A 13,775-nucleotide genomic window follows, 5' to 3' on the forward strand; every position below is an offset into this window, starting at 1 on the left:
CTGCAACCTCGCAGCCAAGGGGTGACACAACACATCAGCAACACACCAAACACAAGGGTGCCAATTCAGTAACCCTAACTGTGCAAATAAACCAACGGGATTTGTGCACTCCAGATCCTGAATATGTTATTATTGTGTTGGAGTCATTTTGCCCCAGGTACAGAAATAAACAGATGCACTGATTAACTGCTGCCTTTATGGTTGAGTTAAAATGCAACATAAGCAGCTAAATGTAACATCCTGTACACGTGTGCTTCTATCAATATTTCATAGTGTTACTGCAGCCGATGTGAGATCTGCAGAATCATCGCCGAGTGGATTGGTGGAGTATAAAGGGCTGAAAGTAGAAACTGACAGACTTTTACTGTAAAGCTGGATCCAGCTCTAAAACAACGTCGTTGAAATTCCACTCACAAAAAAAAATCTACATCTTTCAGCAGAGCTGTGCACAAATTAGTGCATTCACGAGGAGCCTTATCTTGTTTTTTATCTTATTTATATTCTATTGGCCAGAATAAATATTTGATGGATTTAAAACTGATTTTTTTTTCTTTTTTTGAAAAATCTATGTTTCGTGTAGAGTACTGAAATTCTAGTTTAAGCAGATAAGTTATTTACAGAATATCAAATGCAATCCAGACCCCTTATAAAAACAGTAACATAGACCTATAAATTGTCACCGTAAGATAATAACAAATCCAGCATCATTATCCCGCCATTCTGCACAGATAAATGTTTCCTGCATTGCTCAAATTGTGCATCAAAAAAACAACACAAGAATAATTTGGAATACAACTCAAATTATTGCCATCCGCCAACCTTTTACAGAATGTCACCCTGGGTGAAGAGCCATATGATACCAATATGAAAAACCATCATGCATAAGGGCAGACTGAAGCTCTCTGTCACTTCTAACTTTTTTGTTTCGGCCGTCTTTCATATACATACAGTCAGATAATCACCACAGATGTTATCTTTATCTCAAGTGACAAATTTCTTCCTCTGATGTGTTCAAACAAAACCAGGACATCTTTGAAAGAGGAAGCGCCTTGTCATGCACCGATATTGGCCGCAAGTTAAAATGCAGTCCAACTAATCCAATATTCTCAACAGAACAGATTTTTTCCCAATGATGCTGAACTTCATTTTCACCGGACCTGGTGAATTGGTGGCAACATTTCTACCTGCCAATCCAATTAAAAACATCTGAAATTTCATATTGAGCAAACGTAGCTGACAAGACACTCAGTTTAGTGAGTCGAGGGGTGCTGAAGCTCAGTGGGTGGGTGTCTTTCTATACTCTGGGTACAAACACACACACACGCACACACACACACACACAGAGAGAGAGGACTCCTGACATGCTGCGAAGGTTTCAGGCTGCTGCCTCTGAGAGGTCAGCACAGGAATTCCTAAGGCCATAGGAGATTAGTAATTGAGTAATGGACATGGTGACATGGACAATGTAGACAGAGCAGGATAAGCAGAGCAAAGGAAGGAGGGAAGAGAAAACGAGGCTATGAAACACATTATGAGTTCATTATCTGTCTCCCCTCCCCATGGCTGACCTTGACTGCAGTGTCCCAAAACAAACTTATATGGGAATTAAAAAAGAAGCTCCAGGAAGTGTGCCAGGGACAATTGGCTCACAGTATATTTTGTTGAGACTGCTTTCAGACTCCAAGGAGTTCAAGGTGCACCGTTTAAAGCAGGTGAGGATGATTCTTCACCGCTATGCACTGCCTAATTTGTGCAGCGTATTCATGTATGCATAAAAGTTGCTGCATATCGACGGGGGTGCTGCCGAACTCATCTTTTATTCACCGATTCCATTAAGAGATTGCTGTTACACAAGCCGTGGTGATATATGAACTTAGCATTCTTCTGCAGCATTAGCGACGGCAAGAAACGGCGAGATAAGAGGAGTTTTCAAAGCCCTCCTGAAAGTGGGTGAGGCATTCATCATGTAAGGTGACACCGCAGCAAAAAGCTGTGTCAGCCCCGCTTGAATCACTGCAGCCTTATATGCTTCCATTTTAGCGGGATGCGATGAAGACGGAGAAAAGAGGCGCTGCGTGCCCAAGAGTTCACAAGTGAGGAATTAAAAAATGTCGACTGGATTACTGAGCAGGGGCTTCCCGTCTGTGGCTGCATCGGTGGATATAATAATGATCCACTGTAGCCGGAGGCATTGGAGTCATGCATCAAGGCAAATGTTTGCCTGCTCAAGTGGTTAGCGAATGACAAAGTGGAACAAACCAAGCTAAGAAACACCAAAAGTCTCGGGTGTGTTGACAAACATGCAGCACTGGAAACATATTATTACTTAGGCTGCAAAAAAAAAAGAAAGAAAGAAAAATAGAAAAACAACAAAAAAGAAAAAATCTTAATGTTTGTGGGAGCTCTTTTTCATTGCCTTTGAAGTCTCTGCCATTACATTTTAAAAGGTTTTAAATTACACTATTCAAAATAGCTGGTAATAATTTACATGCTATTTCAGCAATGGTGAAGAATTCACTGGAGGGCAGTGTGCAGAGTTAATGACTTGTTCTGCAGCAGGAGCTGCACAGCGTATAAAAGAAAGAAAGAAAAAGTTCTACTCCACAAAAATTCCTGCCATTGTTATGTGAATGGGGACATTTGTTTTAATGCGCAGGCTGGACATAGTAAAAAAAAAAAAAAAAGAAAAGATCTGTAAAAATCTACATTTACGCTCCAGCCGTTCTGCACAACGACCTTATCCATCAAAATGCTGCATATCAAAGCCACTTACGCTTAACTCCACAGTGTCCCACATGCCCAAAATTATTTGCTTGTTTTTTTTTTCCCCTTAGGAGAAAACTAAAATCAAAGAAGCAGCAAATGAATACAATCTAATTTCCCCTACAAGCTGGCTTTGCGAGCACCAGAACACATGCGTGGACTCCTGCCATGTGCTGAAGAAATGGCTCTGGATGCATGCCAAAGTGTTTTCCACAGCAATCAATACCGGGCCTACTGCTGCAGTCCCCCTGCCTGTCAGTGTGTGTGTGTGTGGGGGGGGGGGTGCCTGCGTGTGTGTGTGTGCATGTGTGCGTGTGTGTGTGTGTGCCAAAGCCTTGTCAGCTACAGGGACAGAACAGAGGAGAGGAGAGGTCAGATGAAATCAGAGGTGATGATAATAGCACATTAATATAACATGATCCAGGAATATTCTCCGCAGATGCAGAATTCCCATTACGAGAGCGGCCCTCCTATTATGCTGCATATGCAGTAAAAGCAGGATATGCAGTGAAAAGATAAGAATAAGCAATTACGAGAGCCTGAAGGAGGAGTGTACAATAAGTGGGTGTTGTGTGTGGTGAGCTGTTATCTACAACAGCTCTGTCCAAAAACAGAAAGTGTATTACAGCCAGGAGGGGAGAGAGGAGGCGGGCCATTTGGTGTGACAAGAAATATTGTGTCACTCAGTGAGCTTTAAAACACATGTGACTGTTCAGTCAGTGGCAGTTTGCAGGCAGGCAAATAGAGCAAAAGGGCCCCAACAGAGGGTTTGTCATAATGGGTGAGCAACCCGACACAAAGCCTGGTTAAAGACCAAGCTGGCCTCAACTGGTGGTGGTAAACATTGCCGGTCAGGCTGGGATACAGTGAAAAAATAAATAAAAAATCAAGCTTTTTTTCCTCTGCACATGGAGCTAATAATTAACTCGGTATAAATAGATTCATAAATTCACTCCTGATGTGTTTATCATCTAATCAGCAAAACACAGGCGCCAGGAGTTTGCATGCACTCGCCCGAATCATTATTTTTATTTCCAGTCCAAAGCTCTTATAAAAAAAAAAAGAAAGAAGAAAGACAGCCTGGCTGCGTTTAAAAGGAATTGACCTTCCAACCCTTTTGACAGAAGAAAAACAAGCACAGTAGGTCACGGGTTGGTTTCTCCCGTCACTGCAAACCACAGCAAAAAGGAGGGGGAAAAAAAACTGCAAACAAGCTGCAGGAGAGGCTAGAGGCAAACAAATACCTGAGAAATAATCAGGAAATTACATCATACTTTGGAGCTCCAAAGCAGAAAAGAATCAGTAATCCACTTCCAGTAAGTTTAATAAAAGGCTTAAACAAGTTTTTCTGTATTTGTGGGATATTGGCCTCAAGCTTTAGATGAAAGCAAAGTACAACCAGCTGTTTACATTTCACATTTCAGACTCTGTTCTAAACTGTGTGAAAATGCTCATGTAAAATCTAGCATGATCTATAAATATACAGTACAAACTACAATTATAGCAGGTTGGACATTTTATCTCATGAGACTATATGTTATCATTTAGCACCTAAACCTTGTGATAACAACACACTTCCTGAGAACTGCAGCTTATCGCATTCATATCTGCATGACTCACAAGCACAAATTAAGCTGTTGATTTTCAGTCAATTACAGATTTACAGTTTTCAGTGATGCTGCAGAGCCACAAATCTATTTCATCTGAAAGAAACCAGCTTATGTGAGCTTTATGAAATCAATCCCTCTCGCAATGTTTACCTTCACCACCCAAGTGCAGAATTTAACATCTGCTTTTTAAAACATACAGCGTAAATAAATGTGTTGATTTTTGGGCATCAGTTTTGTTTTGTTTTTTGTTTGTTTTTTTCTCCTCCTGTTTGTGTTTTTGGATTATGGATTGCATCTGCAAGCGCCGCTCCGGTATAGCTGACTCATGCAGTGCAGATTAGTGTGTTGTGGGGCAAAGTCAGCGAAAATCTGAATGGGCTCAGTGAAGGTCATAAACTGACTCCGAGTTGTCAGGGCGATTTCCACTGCTGTGTAATATACAGTAAGTAGTTTGATTTGCTCAGAGAAAAACGAGCCCTTTAATTGAGGCCGGGCTACATAGCACTTATAACATTTCATCATCCAAATTATACAAACCCAGAGTCTGATCTCTAGAAGCTTCAAAAGGAAAATGATGTGTTTAAGTGGCGTGCGCTAAAATTCACCGTCCACGAAGGAAAGCTGTTTCCATTCAAACTGATATTTTGTCTCCTTTAGTTGCTTTACAACTTGTGACAAATGTGCACAACAAAAAAAAAAAAAACTTTCACAGGGTGACAAATGCCAGTCATTGAAATTATGTTTTTAATCCAACAAATAAGTTATTTGTTACAAATTAGCAAAAAATTCTGGTTCAGCATTGGGTCAGCATTAGTTGTACACACTTGATATCAAACCACCACAGCCCCATGCCGAACCAAGCAGAGGAGACGAGACACTGCCAACCCTCAGGCCATTAACACACCTCTGCTCTAATTGTAGGAAAAAAATATTACCTGCCTCTTTGTTCTGGATAGACTTGAATATTATAAGTCATAACTAGTTTAGCGATAATTATAATGCTGAGGCAGCCATTGCTAATAGGAGGCACGTCTTTGCGTGTTTGTCAAGGATAATGTTTCCGCTTGTTGGTAAAAACCAGCCAATTGTTCTATGCTTTTCTTGGTACAGTGGGTCTGGACTCTTGGCTTTTGAGACATGATTGCTTCCTGGATGGAGACGTGGACTTTGTTGAGGTTTTAAATTTGACCCAATTGCTAACGTTATAAAGCTTACCGGAAATTGCCTGCATTGTAAATAACCATAACCCAGAGACGTGCCGATCCGAACAAGATTTTATTACTAAAACTACAGGCAGACTACGATTCTGAAACAGCGCAGAAAAACAACATCATCGTTCTGCTGTTTGTTGATTGACCCGGTTGAAATTTAATCAAAGAATAGTCAAACTCTCAAATGTAACAGCAATAAACATCTTGGCATTTCTTAGCCGTGGTTGACATGGCACTGTATTCAAATATATTAAAACGTTTGTTACTATGTCCTTCAGTAGTTTAGTAACACTTTTTATGTTTATGTTTAACTTTCTGCCAAGTCCTAATTCCTGATTGTTGCCAATAATTAACACCTCCCAGCTGTGCTAGTCATGCAAAAAAACACTTTGCATTTCACTTTCTCAAACTACAATTTCAAAGGTCTGATGCCATTTCTGTAATGTTTTATTTCTTAACCAGTTTAGCAGAAGTGCTAGTACCACTGTCAAATGTGTTAACAAGCTAACCATTAACCTTTGTCAGTCACTTCTAACAAGTGGCACAGCTTGACTGTAATTGCCAGGAAAAAATGCTTCCATGTTATCTTGTTTAAATAGATTTGAAACTTTATTACTGTTTCTGCAACATATTATGGCTCGATCACAAACTAACTTTTATTTCTCACGACAGAGTGATCTTGACAACTTCATGAAATACATGGACGAAGCACAGGACTGCACTCTGTTGTGATAGTCCTTTGCAAAAGAACTGCATAATATTAGAGCGTTACATGATCGCAGTTCAGTATTATTGTGAAGTTTTGCAATGATTTGCAATGGTTATCAGTTGCAATAAATCCACACTTTCCTCACTCCTCTCTTTGTCGCCTGTCACTGGATGGCTTCCTACATTCGGTGACATTTGATATCTTGGGCTCTGTCATCTGGATCAGGTTTGGGTTTCTACTAGACAGAGACTCCATCTGACAGGCTGGAAATGTTATTGGCCTGCTACGTGTGCATTCCTTGTATTGGTGATCTAATAGTCAACCAATACTGCACTTCAAACTGTTATTTGTGATGATAATACTGCATAGACTAATAAAATTATTTTGCAACATATTGTGAACTAAAAGCCCTATATTTTTTCTATTTACGTGCATTTAGTAAATGTATCAGGTCTTAAAATGTGTAAGAAAGCTGTTTATTCTGAATAAGGACATTTTAATACATGTCTTTATGCTGTTGATGAAGTGCAAATTCATTGCAATTCCAGTTCTTTAATAAAATTTAAAGGACAAGTTTAACTTAATCCAAAAAGAACAGTTTGAAACTAAGTAACTGATTTCAGCAGTAAAACTTAATCTTATCCTCCTGACATGTATTAATTACAATTTACTCAAATTAAGTTATGCTACCTTAATCTAACTGTTTGTTTTATCAGCGTAAAATCAATAATCTATGCAGAAAAATAGCTTCACTTACTTTTTGGAGCTGTATGTCAATGTGCTTTACAACATGTGGCAAATATGTGTGACTACATTTGGCAGTGCAGACCCTGTGTTATTAAATAAGTAATATTTTCCAGCTACAGTCAATGAGCTGGAATGTGAGCATTTTGCAATGCAAATAAGTCTGTGGGAATAAAGGGGGTGGAGCTGGCATGTCTTGTGCAAGTCTGGTCTTTAGGAAGGGCAATGCATGCACTCAGAGTAATTACTAAATAATTGTAGTCTGTTAAATGCTAACACCAGGGGGGTTTAAAGAGGAGATACCCCTGCTCACAAGAAGAATTCACAGGGATGATAGCTTGTCTAAGCTGCTGGCCAGAAATAGCCACCTTTCTCATGAAAGGGAAATGTGATAGCTGCTCTTATTACTCAAGAGGAAAGAATGTAAGTAAACCATCAGCGGAAGAGTCAAGTACAAACACGGCTTTGTCCCCTATAAACAATATAACAGCAACAGAGAGTAATCTCCACGCAGCCGCAGAGTGATCAAAAGCAAGAAGGCAGCAATTAAAGTGTTGCTGTCATTATATCAGAGAGAAAAACCACATATATTGTTTGTTTCACAGCTCTTAATTTGGGACACTGATAAAACAAGCTGTTAGATATTCGCCAGTAAAACTAATGGTGCAACATGCATACATTTTCTTTGGGTGAACATCAATCAGGATTTCAGCAGCTCAAAGACCAGTGAATAAATTAGTGACATTAGTCTTAACTTTTTGAATCTAATCAAACAAGTTTGAAAGTCAATCTGTTTGCAGCAACCACGCATCTGCATTCATTAATAACAACTGACAGAGTAAATAATCTCAGCTTGCTAGCAAGCTTGACTTCTGCACTAACCCCATCCTAAATCAGTAAGGCATAAACATTAGTGGACTATAAACAAACTTTTACATTTTTTTTCTAAGAGTGTGACATGTAAAATGTTTTTCTGGCAAACACAGCTAATGCTAATGTGATATTCATTACTGCCTTACTGTAGATAGTTTAGTCAGCTAGCATTGTTGATGTAAGCATTAGCAGGGAATAAACTAACTTGGAAAAAACTATCCAGTTAGTTTATTCCCTAACTGGATAGGGAATAAAACATTACAAAAATAGCAACAAAATTCTTCAATTTATTCTAAAAAGCTGTCTTACAGACCATTTATTGGCAAACACAGATTGCTAATGTGACATTCATTACTGACTGAGATTTACTGTAATAGCTTAGCTAGCTAGCATTGTTAACGTAAGCATTAGCAGTCCCTAAACTTAGAAATTAACTGGATAAGGAATAAAACATTACAAAAATAGTAACAAAATTCTTCAATTTATTCTAAAAAGCTGTTTTAGACCATTTATCCTGGCAAACACAGCTAAGAAGCGCCGTTCTTTGGCAACAACTGCCTTGGGGGTTAAGAAAATTGCATGTTTGGTGTAGGTAGACCAGCTAAACCTGAACCCAATGCTTCTCCAACAGTGAAAACTTTTTACCCACAAGTCTAAAGACGGTTCATAACAAGTAGACATCATCTGTCACAACACAACTCCCATAACCACTGAAGATTACAGAACCGGACACTTCAGCTGTATTAAAATAAAAAATGTCGAGGCAGGATTTGTGACCAACATAAACTAGCTTAAGTTGTTCAAATTGATTAAATGCTAACAAATCAACATGCTCGCTTTAATTTCGAATGGCTTTAATGGCTAATATTTAAAATCCCATTTTATAGTGTAATTCCATTCAGCGTAACAGGATCACAAGCGCCACATATGGACATAGTCAATCATAACCAAGCATGTCTGTGCCAAGAACAGCGAGGCAGGCGCGGTTACAAGAAATGTGAGCTGACAATATCATTGTTTGAGGACAGAAATGTTCACTGGGGAAAATTATGCAAAGCGAGGATAGTATATAGTTAGGACGTGTCAGCACTGGCTTGGCTCGCCTCTGGCACCCTTTTTTATGACTTGCACTGCCTCTTTCAACATCAAGCCGCATTACAAAATAATAACTATCGTACGGAGCTGTATCTGATCCCATCATGCATTCATTACTATCGCGTTTCGCAATTTCCGTTCCGTATGTCAGCATATCTGACACGCTTTTAACCAGAAATGAAAATGACAGAGCCCAAGCAGGCGAAAGATTGTTGCTTTTTTTTTTTTTTTTTTTGCTCCTTACCCTACTCCCCTCCTTTTCTTTTTTTGTTATTATTATTATTATTATTATCATGGCACAATTAACCCCACGGAGCGCAGCGGCTGCAGTCTTATTGAGCGCAGCTGGACAAGTGCACATTCAGCATGTTGACACCACAATAGACAAACAAGGCTGAAGTCTACAACTATAAAAAGCGAATTCCGCTGTAGGCCAGTTCTTTTCTGCCGATCGATACATCAATGTCATAATAAATGCATGGGTTCCTGAATGCCTCTGAGAGAGATCCACGGCCAGTAAACAAAAGAGAAGCGGCGGAATATGTAAAATTCCTCGAAATAAACAAAGCGATTCAGGCATTCCTACCTCTCCGTGAGCGACGGATCGTCCCTGGGGAGTATCCTCGGGTAGGAAATAAAGTTTGGAGCTGGATAAAAGTTGCTTGCTTGTTCTTTCCTCCCAGAGAAGCTGGAGCTCCGCTATGCATATAGGATCCTCGGGTTTGCATCTGACGAAGAAAAAGTCTCCGAGAGCGAGGATTCTCGCTTTGCCATCCCGGGTACATTTAAAGGCTTTATAGAATATATATGGTCCATGTAAACCGCAAGACGAGCCCACCCACTGTGGAAAAAAAAAAAAAAAAATTAAGATTGAAGTCAAGTAAAGAAATGAATGAATAATTAAAACAAAAACAAACAAACAAAAAAAAAAAAGAGAAACCCTCGCTTCTTCACGCTCGACTTGTAAACATCATACACCTCTTGTTTTCTGCGCACAACTACAACAATTAAACAATTTTTACATGTTCTACATTTCAAACAGATGCATTAATTTCAGCGCGTGAAAGTTTTGCGGCTCGCGCGCGCGCTTACAGAAAGGTGTGGATTAATTAAATCAGGCAGAGAGGAACTGGAATAAATCGACGCATGAAAACAAACGTTACCTTCAGTGAGTTCGGCTCCATCTCGACGTTATGAATTGATTAAACTCAACACGCTCTCCAAACTTGCTGGCTTGAATGGATTGTCGAAGGTCCTGCAAGGGGCGTAGCTATATGGAGTGTAAACCGTGATATTTTAAACGTGGAAGTGGTGCGAAAAAATTGTTTTAGTTTAAAAAATGTGCGTTTAGTGTTTTCATTTAATTCGACGAAACAATATGGCAGAATAAATGGTTTTTAGGGCTTTATTTTAAAAACTAACAGATGTTTCCTCAAAATATTTCAGCGTAATTAATAATAGATGAACACTTTTTAATTATTTATTGTATATTCTTCTAAGTAAGCACATAAAACACGCTCTGGTACGTCATTTATACCAATTTGAGCTCAAAATGTGCTTTTAATCTGCGTGTACATCTTTCATGGTGTTACGTCTCTTCCAGGACTTTCGTAAAAGACGTTCAATATGAAAGCACATTTCTCACAGTAATGACACTGAGGCGCTTGCTGTGGATGCCTTCAAGAAACAATGTTACATGAAAGTTAATAGGGCTATCAAATGATTCCTCAAAAGGAAACCTGCGAGGCGCTTCGCTTTGGCCATGGTCGCGATTTAAGGCTCCCAAGGCTTGGAAGGTTGATTTTTAATTGTGAAATCGCCCCCCAAAAAGACAAATATTTGTGTTTATTTATTTTGTGGCGAGTGTGAAAAGACACACGCAAAAAAATGTCCGAAAGAGAAAGCAAAGGTGTCACGGGACACAAATCACGATGCGAGCACATACATCGTGTTAAACTGACCTTGTGAGGAAAGCGCGGTTTGTATTTGACACGCTTAAATACATTTGCATGATCAAAGCCGCTAATAAAATACTAATGTATATTTATTATTTTAACCACACGACTCTTACAGCTGTGTGAGCCCCCGAAATGTACACGTACTTAAGCCAATCCGGCTATATTATTTATGTAGAGTCACTCAAACTTCATGTTTTTTTATTTACATCTATTGTTCTCCGCTGGCTCAATGTGTCCGCTGCATTTTTATCAAAGGCTGACTGGCATTATTCAAGTTTATAGCAGTACCGACAAAGTCCACAGCGCGTCGCTGTTTCCCCTGTGTTTATCCACCACTCAGATCACAGAGCACACAACAGCGACTCAGGTCTACTTCTGACACAAGCTATTTGAAGCACACTATTACGCAATGCGCCTTTTTTTGTCCCACTGAAATAAGGGGCAGAGCAACTGGGGCGCCACCAACCGGTGGACAGTGGTCATCCTTTATAAATATGTTGAGTGTTATATTTTTAATCTATTGTAAGATTCTTAGAAAGAGAAGACACATTTTAATGAGCTGTAAAAGTCTGTGGATGTTATAGCACATCTCTCGTGTGTGTAAGTCCTTGAATATATAAGTGATCACAATTTTAAAACAGTGCCTTGTCAAAGCCATGCCAATTTAAGAGCTATGTTAAACTTTAAAAATGACACAAGGGTCACTTTTCTCGATCAAAAATTAAGAGAGAGGCCGTTTCAAAACCTAAAAACATGAAGATCTCCTAAAGACCCATATGTTAGCAATTTATGACATAATCTGACTCAGGATCAAGCTTATTAACTAGACCTTATTGCTTTTAAGTACAGCCAGAAACACGGACAACAAAACTCCATGAATGTTGCTACGTGACTACAGTGGCCTCCATCTGACCAAAACTTCACAGAAATTCTCTGGAAGTCCTCATAAGGAGCTCGTTTTGTGTCACGGTCTATAAAATGTATTTTTGTTCTGCAAACCGACACATTTTCCTCCTCCTGTTAGATAAACGTCTGTCTGATATTCATCTTAGAGGCGTATGGAGACAGATGAGTCACAGCTAAATATAGTGATTTCCTCTTATTATAGCTTATCTCTCCTCTTTCCTCCACCCCCCCCATTCAACCCTGGCATTATACATTAATACAAAGAACATAGTTGAGGTAATGCTGTGTGACACTGTGATATTTTCAGCTGCAGCTGAGAGAACTGGGACAGGGCAAAAGGTGGATCACACAGAGACTCATTGTCTGACATGAGGCTACAGCAGCGTTGAGATTCCTGCAGTGAATCCAATATAAACCACAGCTCCCAGTGTTATCTTTCCCTGATTTCTCTCACAGTCACTTCGGCTGCTGAATCAATGGGGTTGCATTGTTAATGGCTGCCAGCCGCCGTAATGAAGTCGCTGGTTAATCAATGGCTCCAATCCAGCTCTTATCTGCTGGTTGCAAAGTGTCTGCGTGTCAACAGGTAGAAGCAGCGCGAGCGTAACATTAAGATGCAGATATTGATGACAACGAGGTCTCACGCAGAGATGTGGTAATTGAAAAACAAAACACAACTGTGGACGGGAAAAGAGAGGAATGTCCCACTTAAGACGGGTAAACTACTTAAAAAAAGGCGAACATGACACGACAGTACACGCTTGTTTTTACACCAGTCTGCATAAACACAAATGAGAAGCTTCGATCAATAATTAATCGACATTTAATATGCTAATTAAATGTCGATGTGTTTTTAGGGCGTCGTAGTATGCAGGGGTACTCAATAAATCAGGATGTGATTTAAAAGTTCCTTTATTTCAGAAACTCAGTTCACAAAGTGAAACACGTGATGATCACACAGAGATTGGAGCTTTAAAGCCTTTATTTTTGTATTAATTCCAATTATTTTCTGCTTAATAAAAAAACATTTAAGACTGGAATGTTTTATCAGAAAATCATTTTAATACAGAAACGTGGGCTTAATGAAAACCAGGCGGTTATTATTTTTCAAAAGGTGGGAAACGAGCATAATCTGAACACATTCTAACTTATTAAATACGTCTGCACACCACCTTGAAATTTCCACATGCTTTTCTATTTGAATGAAATAAAAGATTGCAGTGCCAAGCAACCCTTATGTAGTCATTCTGAGCTATCTTCTTTGCAACTCATGTAATAAGCCTCTTGCAATTTTATTTTCACAGTCAGTTTCAAATGCTCCAATTAAACTTAATGAGTGTGTGAGTCACAAACTCTTTATTTGCTCTTCTCACAGCTTAAATCACACTGTGCATATGATCTGCACTGGTGAAAATGTTGATGCTTAAATCCATAAAATGATGATAACTTTTACTGCCAGAGGAGTTATTCCAGCAGCAATGGTCATGTGGACTTTTACTGTTATCACAATATCTTGCTGTATTTATTGGGATAACAATAGAAATGTATTCGTAATGTTTCTCTTAGCATGGCATGTCACTGCAGTCAAATACAGCTGTTAAAAAAAACATTCAGATGTTTTAAACAGGTTTCTTTAGGACACCATTTACATAAAGAGTTGTTGTTGACATTAGCTGCACACAATAACAACATTTTCAAATTCATTGGCGTTTATTGGAACACTCATGCAACCACCAGTGGAAAAATAACAAACGTAACAATCAATCTTTTTATTTTTTTTCCAGACATCTTTAACTGGAAATTGATGCTGTCAGGATAAATCAGATTCCTAATCGAGGTTAGAAAATGCTTACAACTGAATACAATTCAAAAGCAGCAAATACAAACCGTTACACTGAACTGCAAC

The 13,775-nt window shown here is 39.1% G+C and overlaps 1 protein-coding gene across 1 annotated transcript in view; it reads right to left on the bottom strand.

Annotated features, from left to right (window-relative positions):
* The window catches only part of arid5b (AT-rich interaction domain 5B), a 107,947-nt gene extending 97,671 nt beyond the window's left edge, over window positions 1-10,276 (bottom strand). Inside the window, exons 1-2 of the mRNA XM_008429163.2 lie at window positions 10,169-10,276; window positions 9,592-9,846 (exon numbers count right to left, since the gene is read on the bottom strand). Coding sequence (XP_008427385.1) covers window positions 9,592-9,846; window positions 10,169-10,189 — 276 coding nt within the window. The 5' untranslated portion in view covers window positions 10,190-10,276. The remainder of the gene's footprint in view (window positions 1-9,591; window positions 9,847-10,168) is intronic.
* Window positions 10,277-13,775: the final 3,499 nt, after the last annotated feature.

The sequence above is a fragment of the Poecilia reticulata genome, linkage group LG15 (genome assembly GCF_000633615.1).
Source record: "Poecilia reticulata strain Guanapo linkage group LG15, Guppy_female_1.0+MT, whole genome shotgun sequence".
NCBI classification, from domain to species: domain Eukaryota; kingdom Metazoa; phylum Chordata; class Actinopteri; order Cyprinodontiformes; family Poeciliidae; genus Poecilia; species Poecilia reticulata.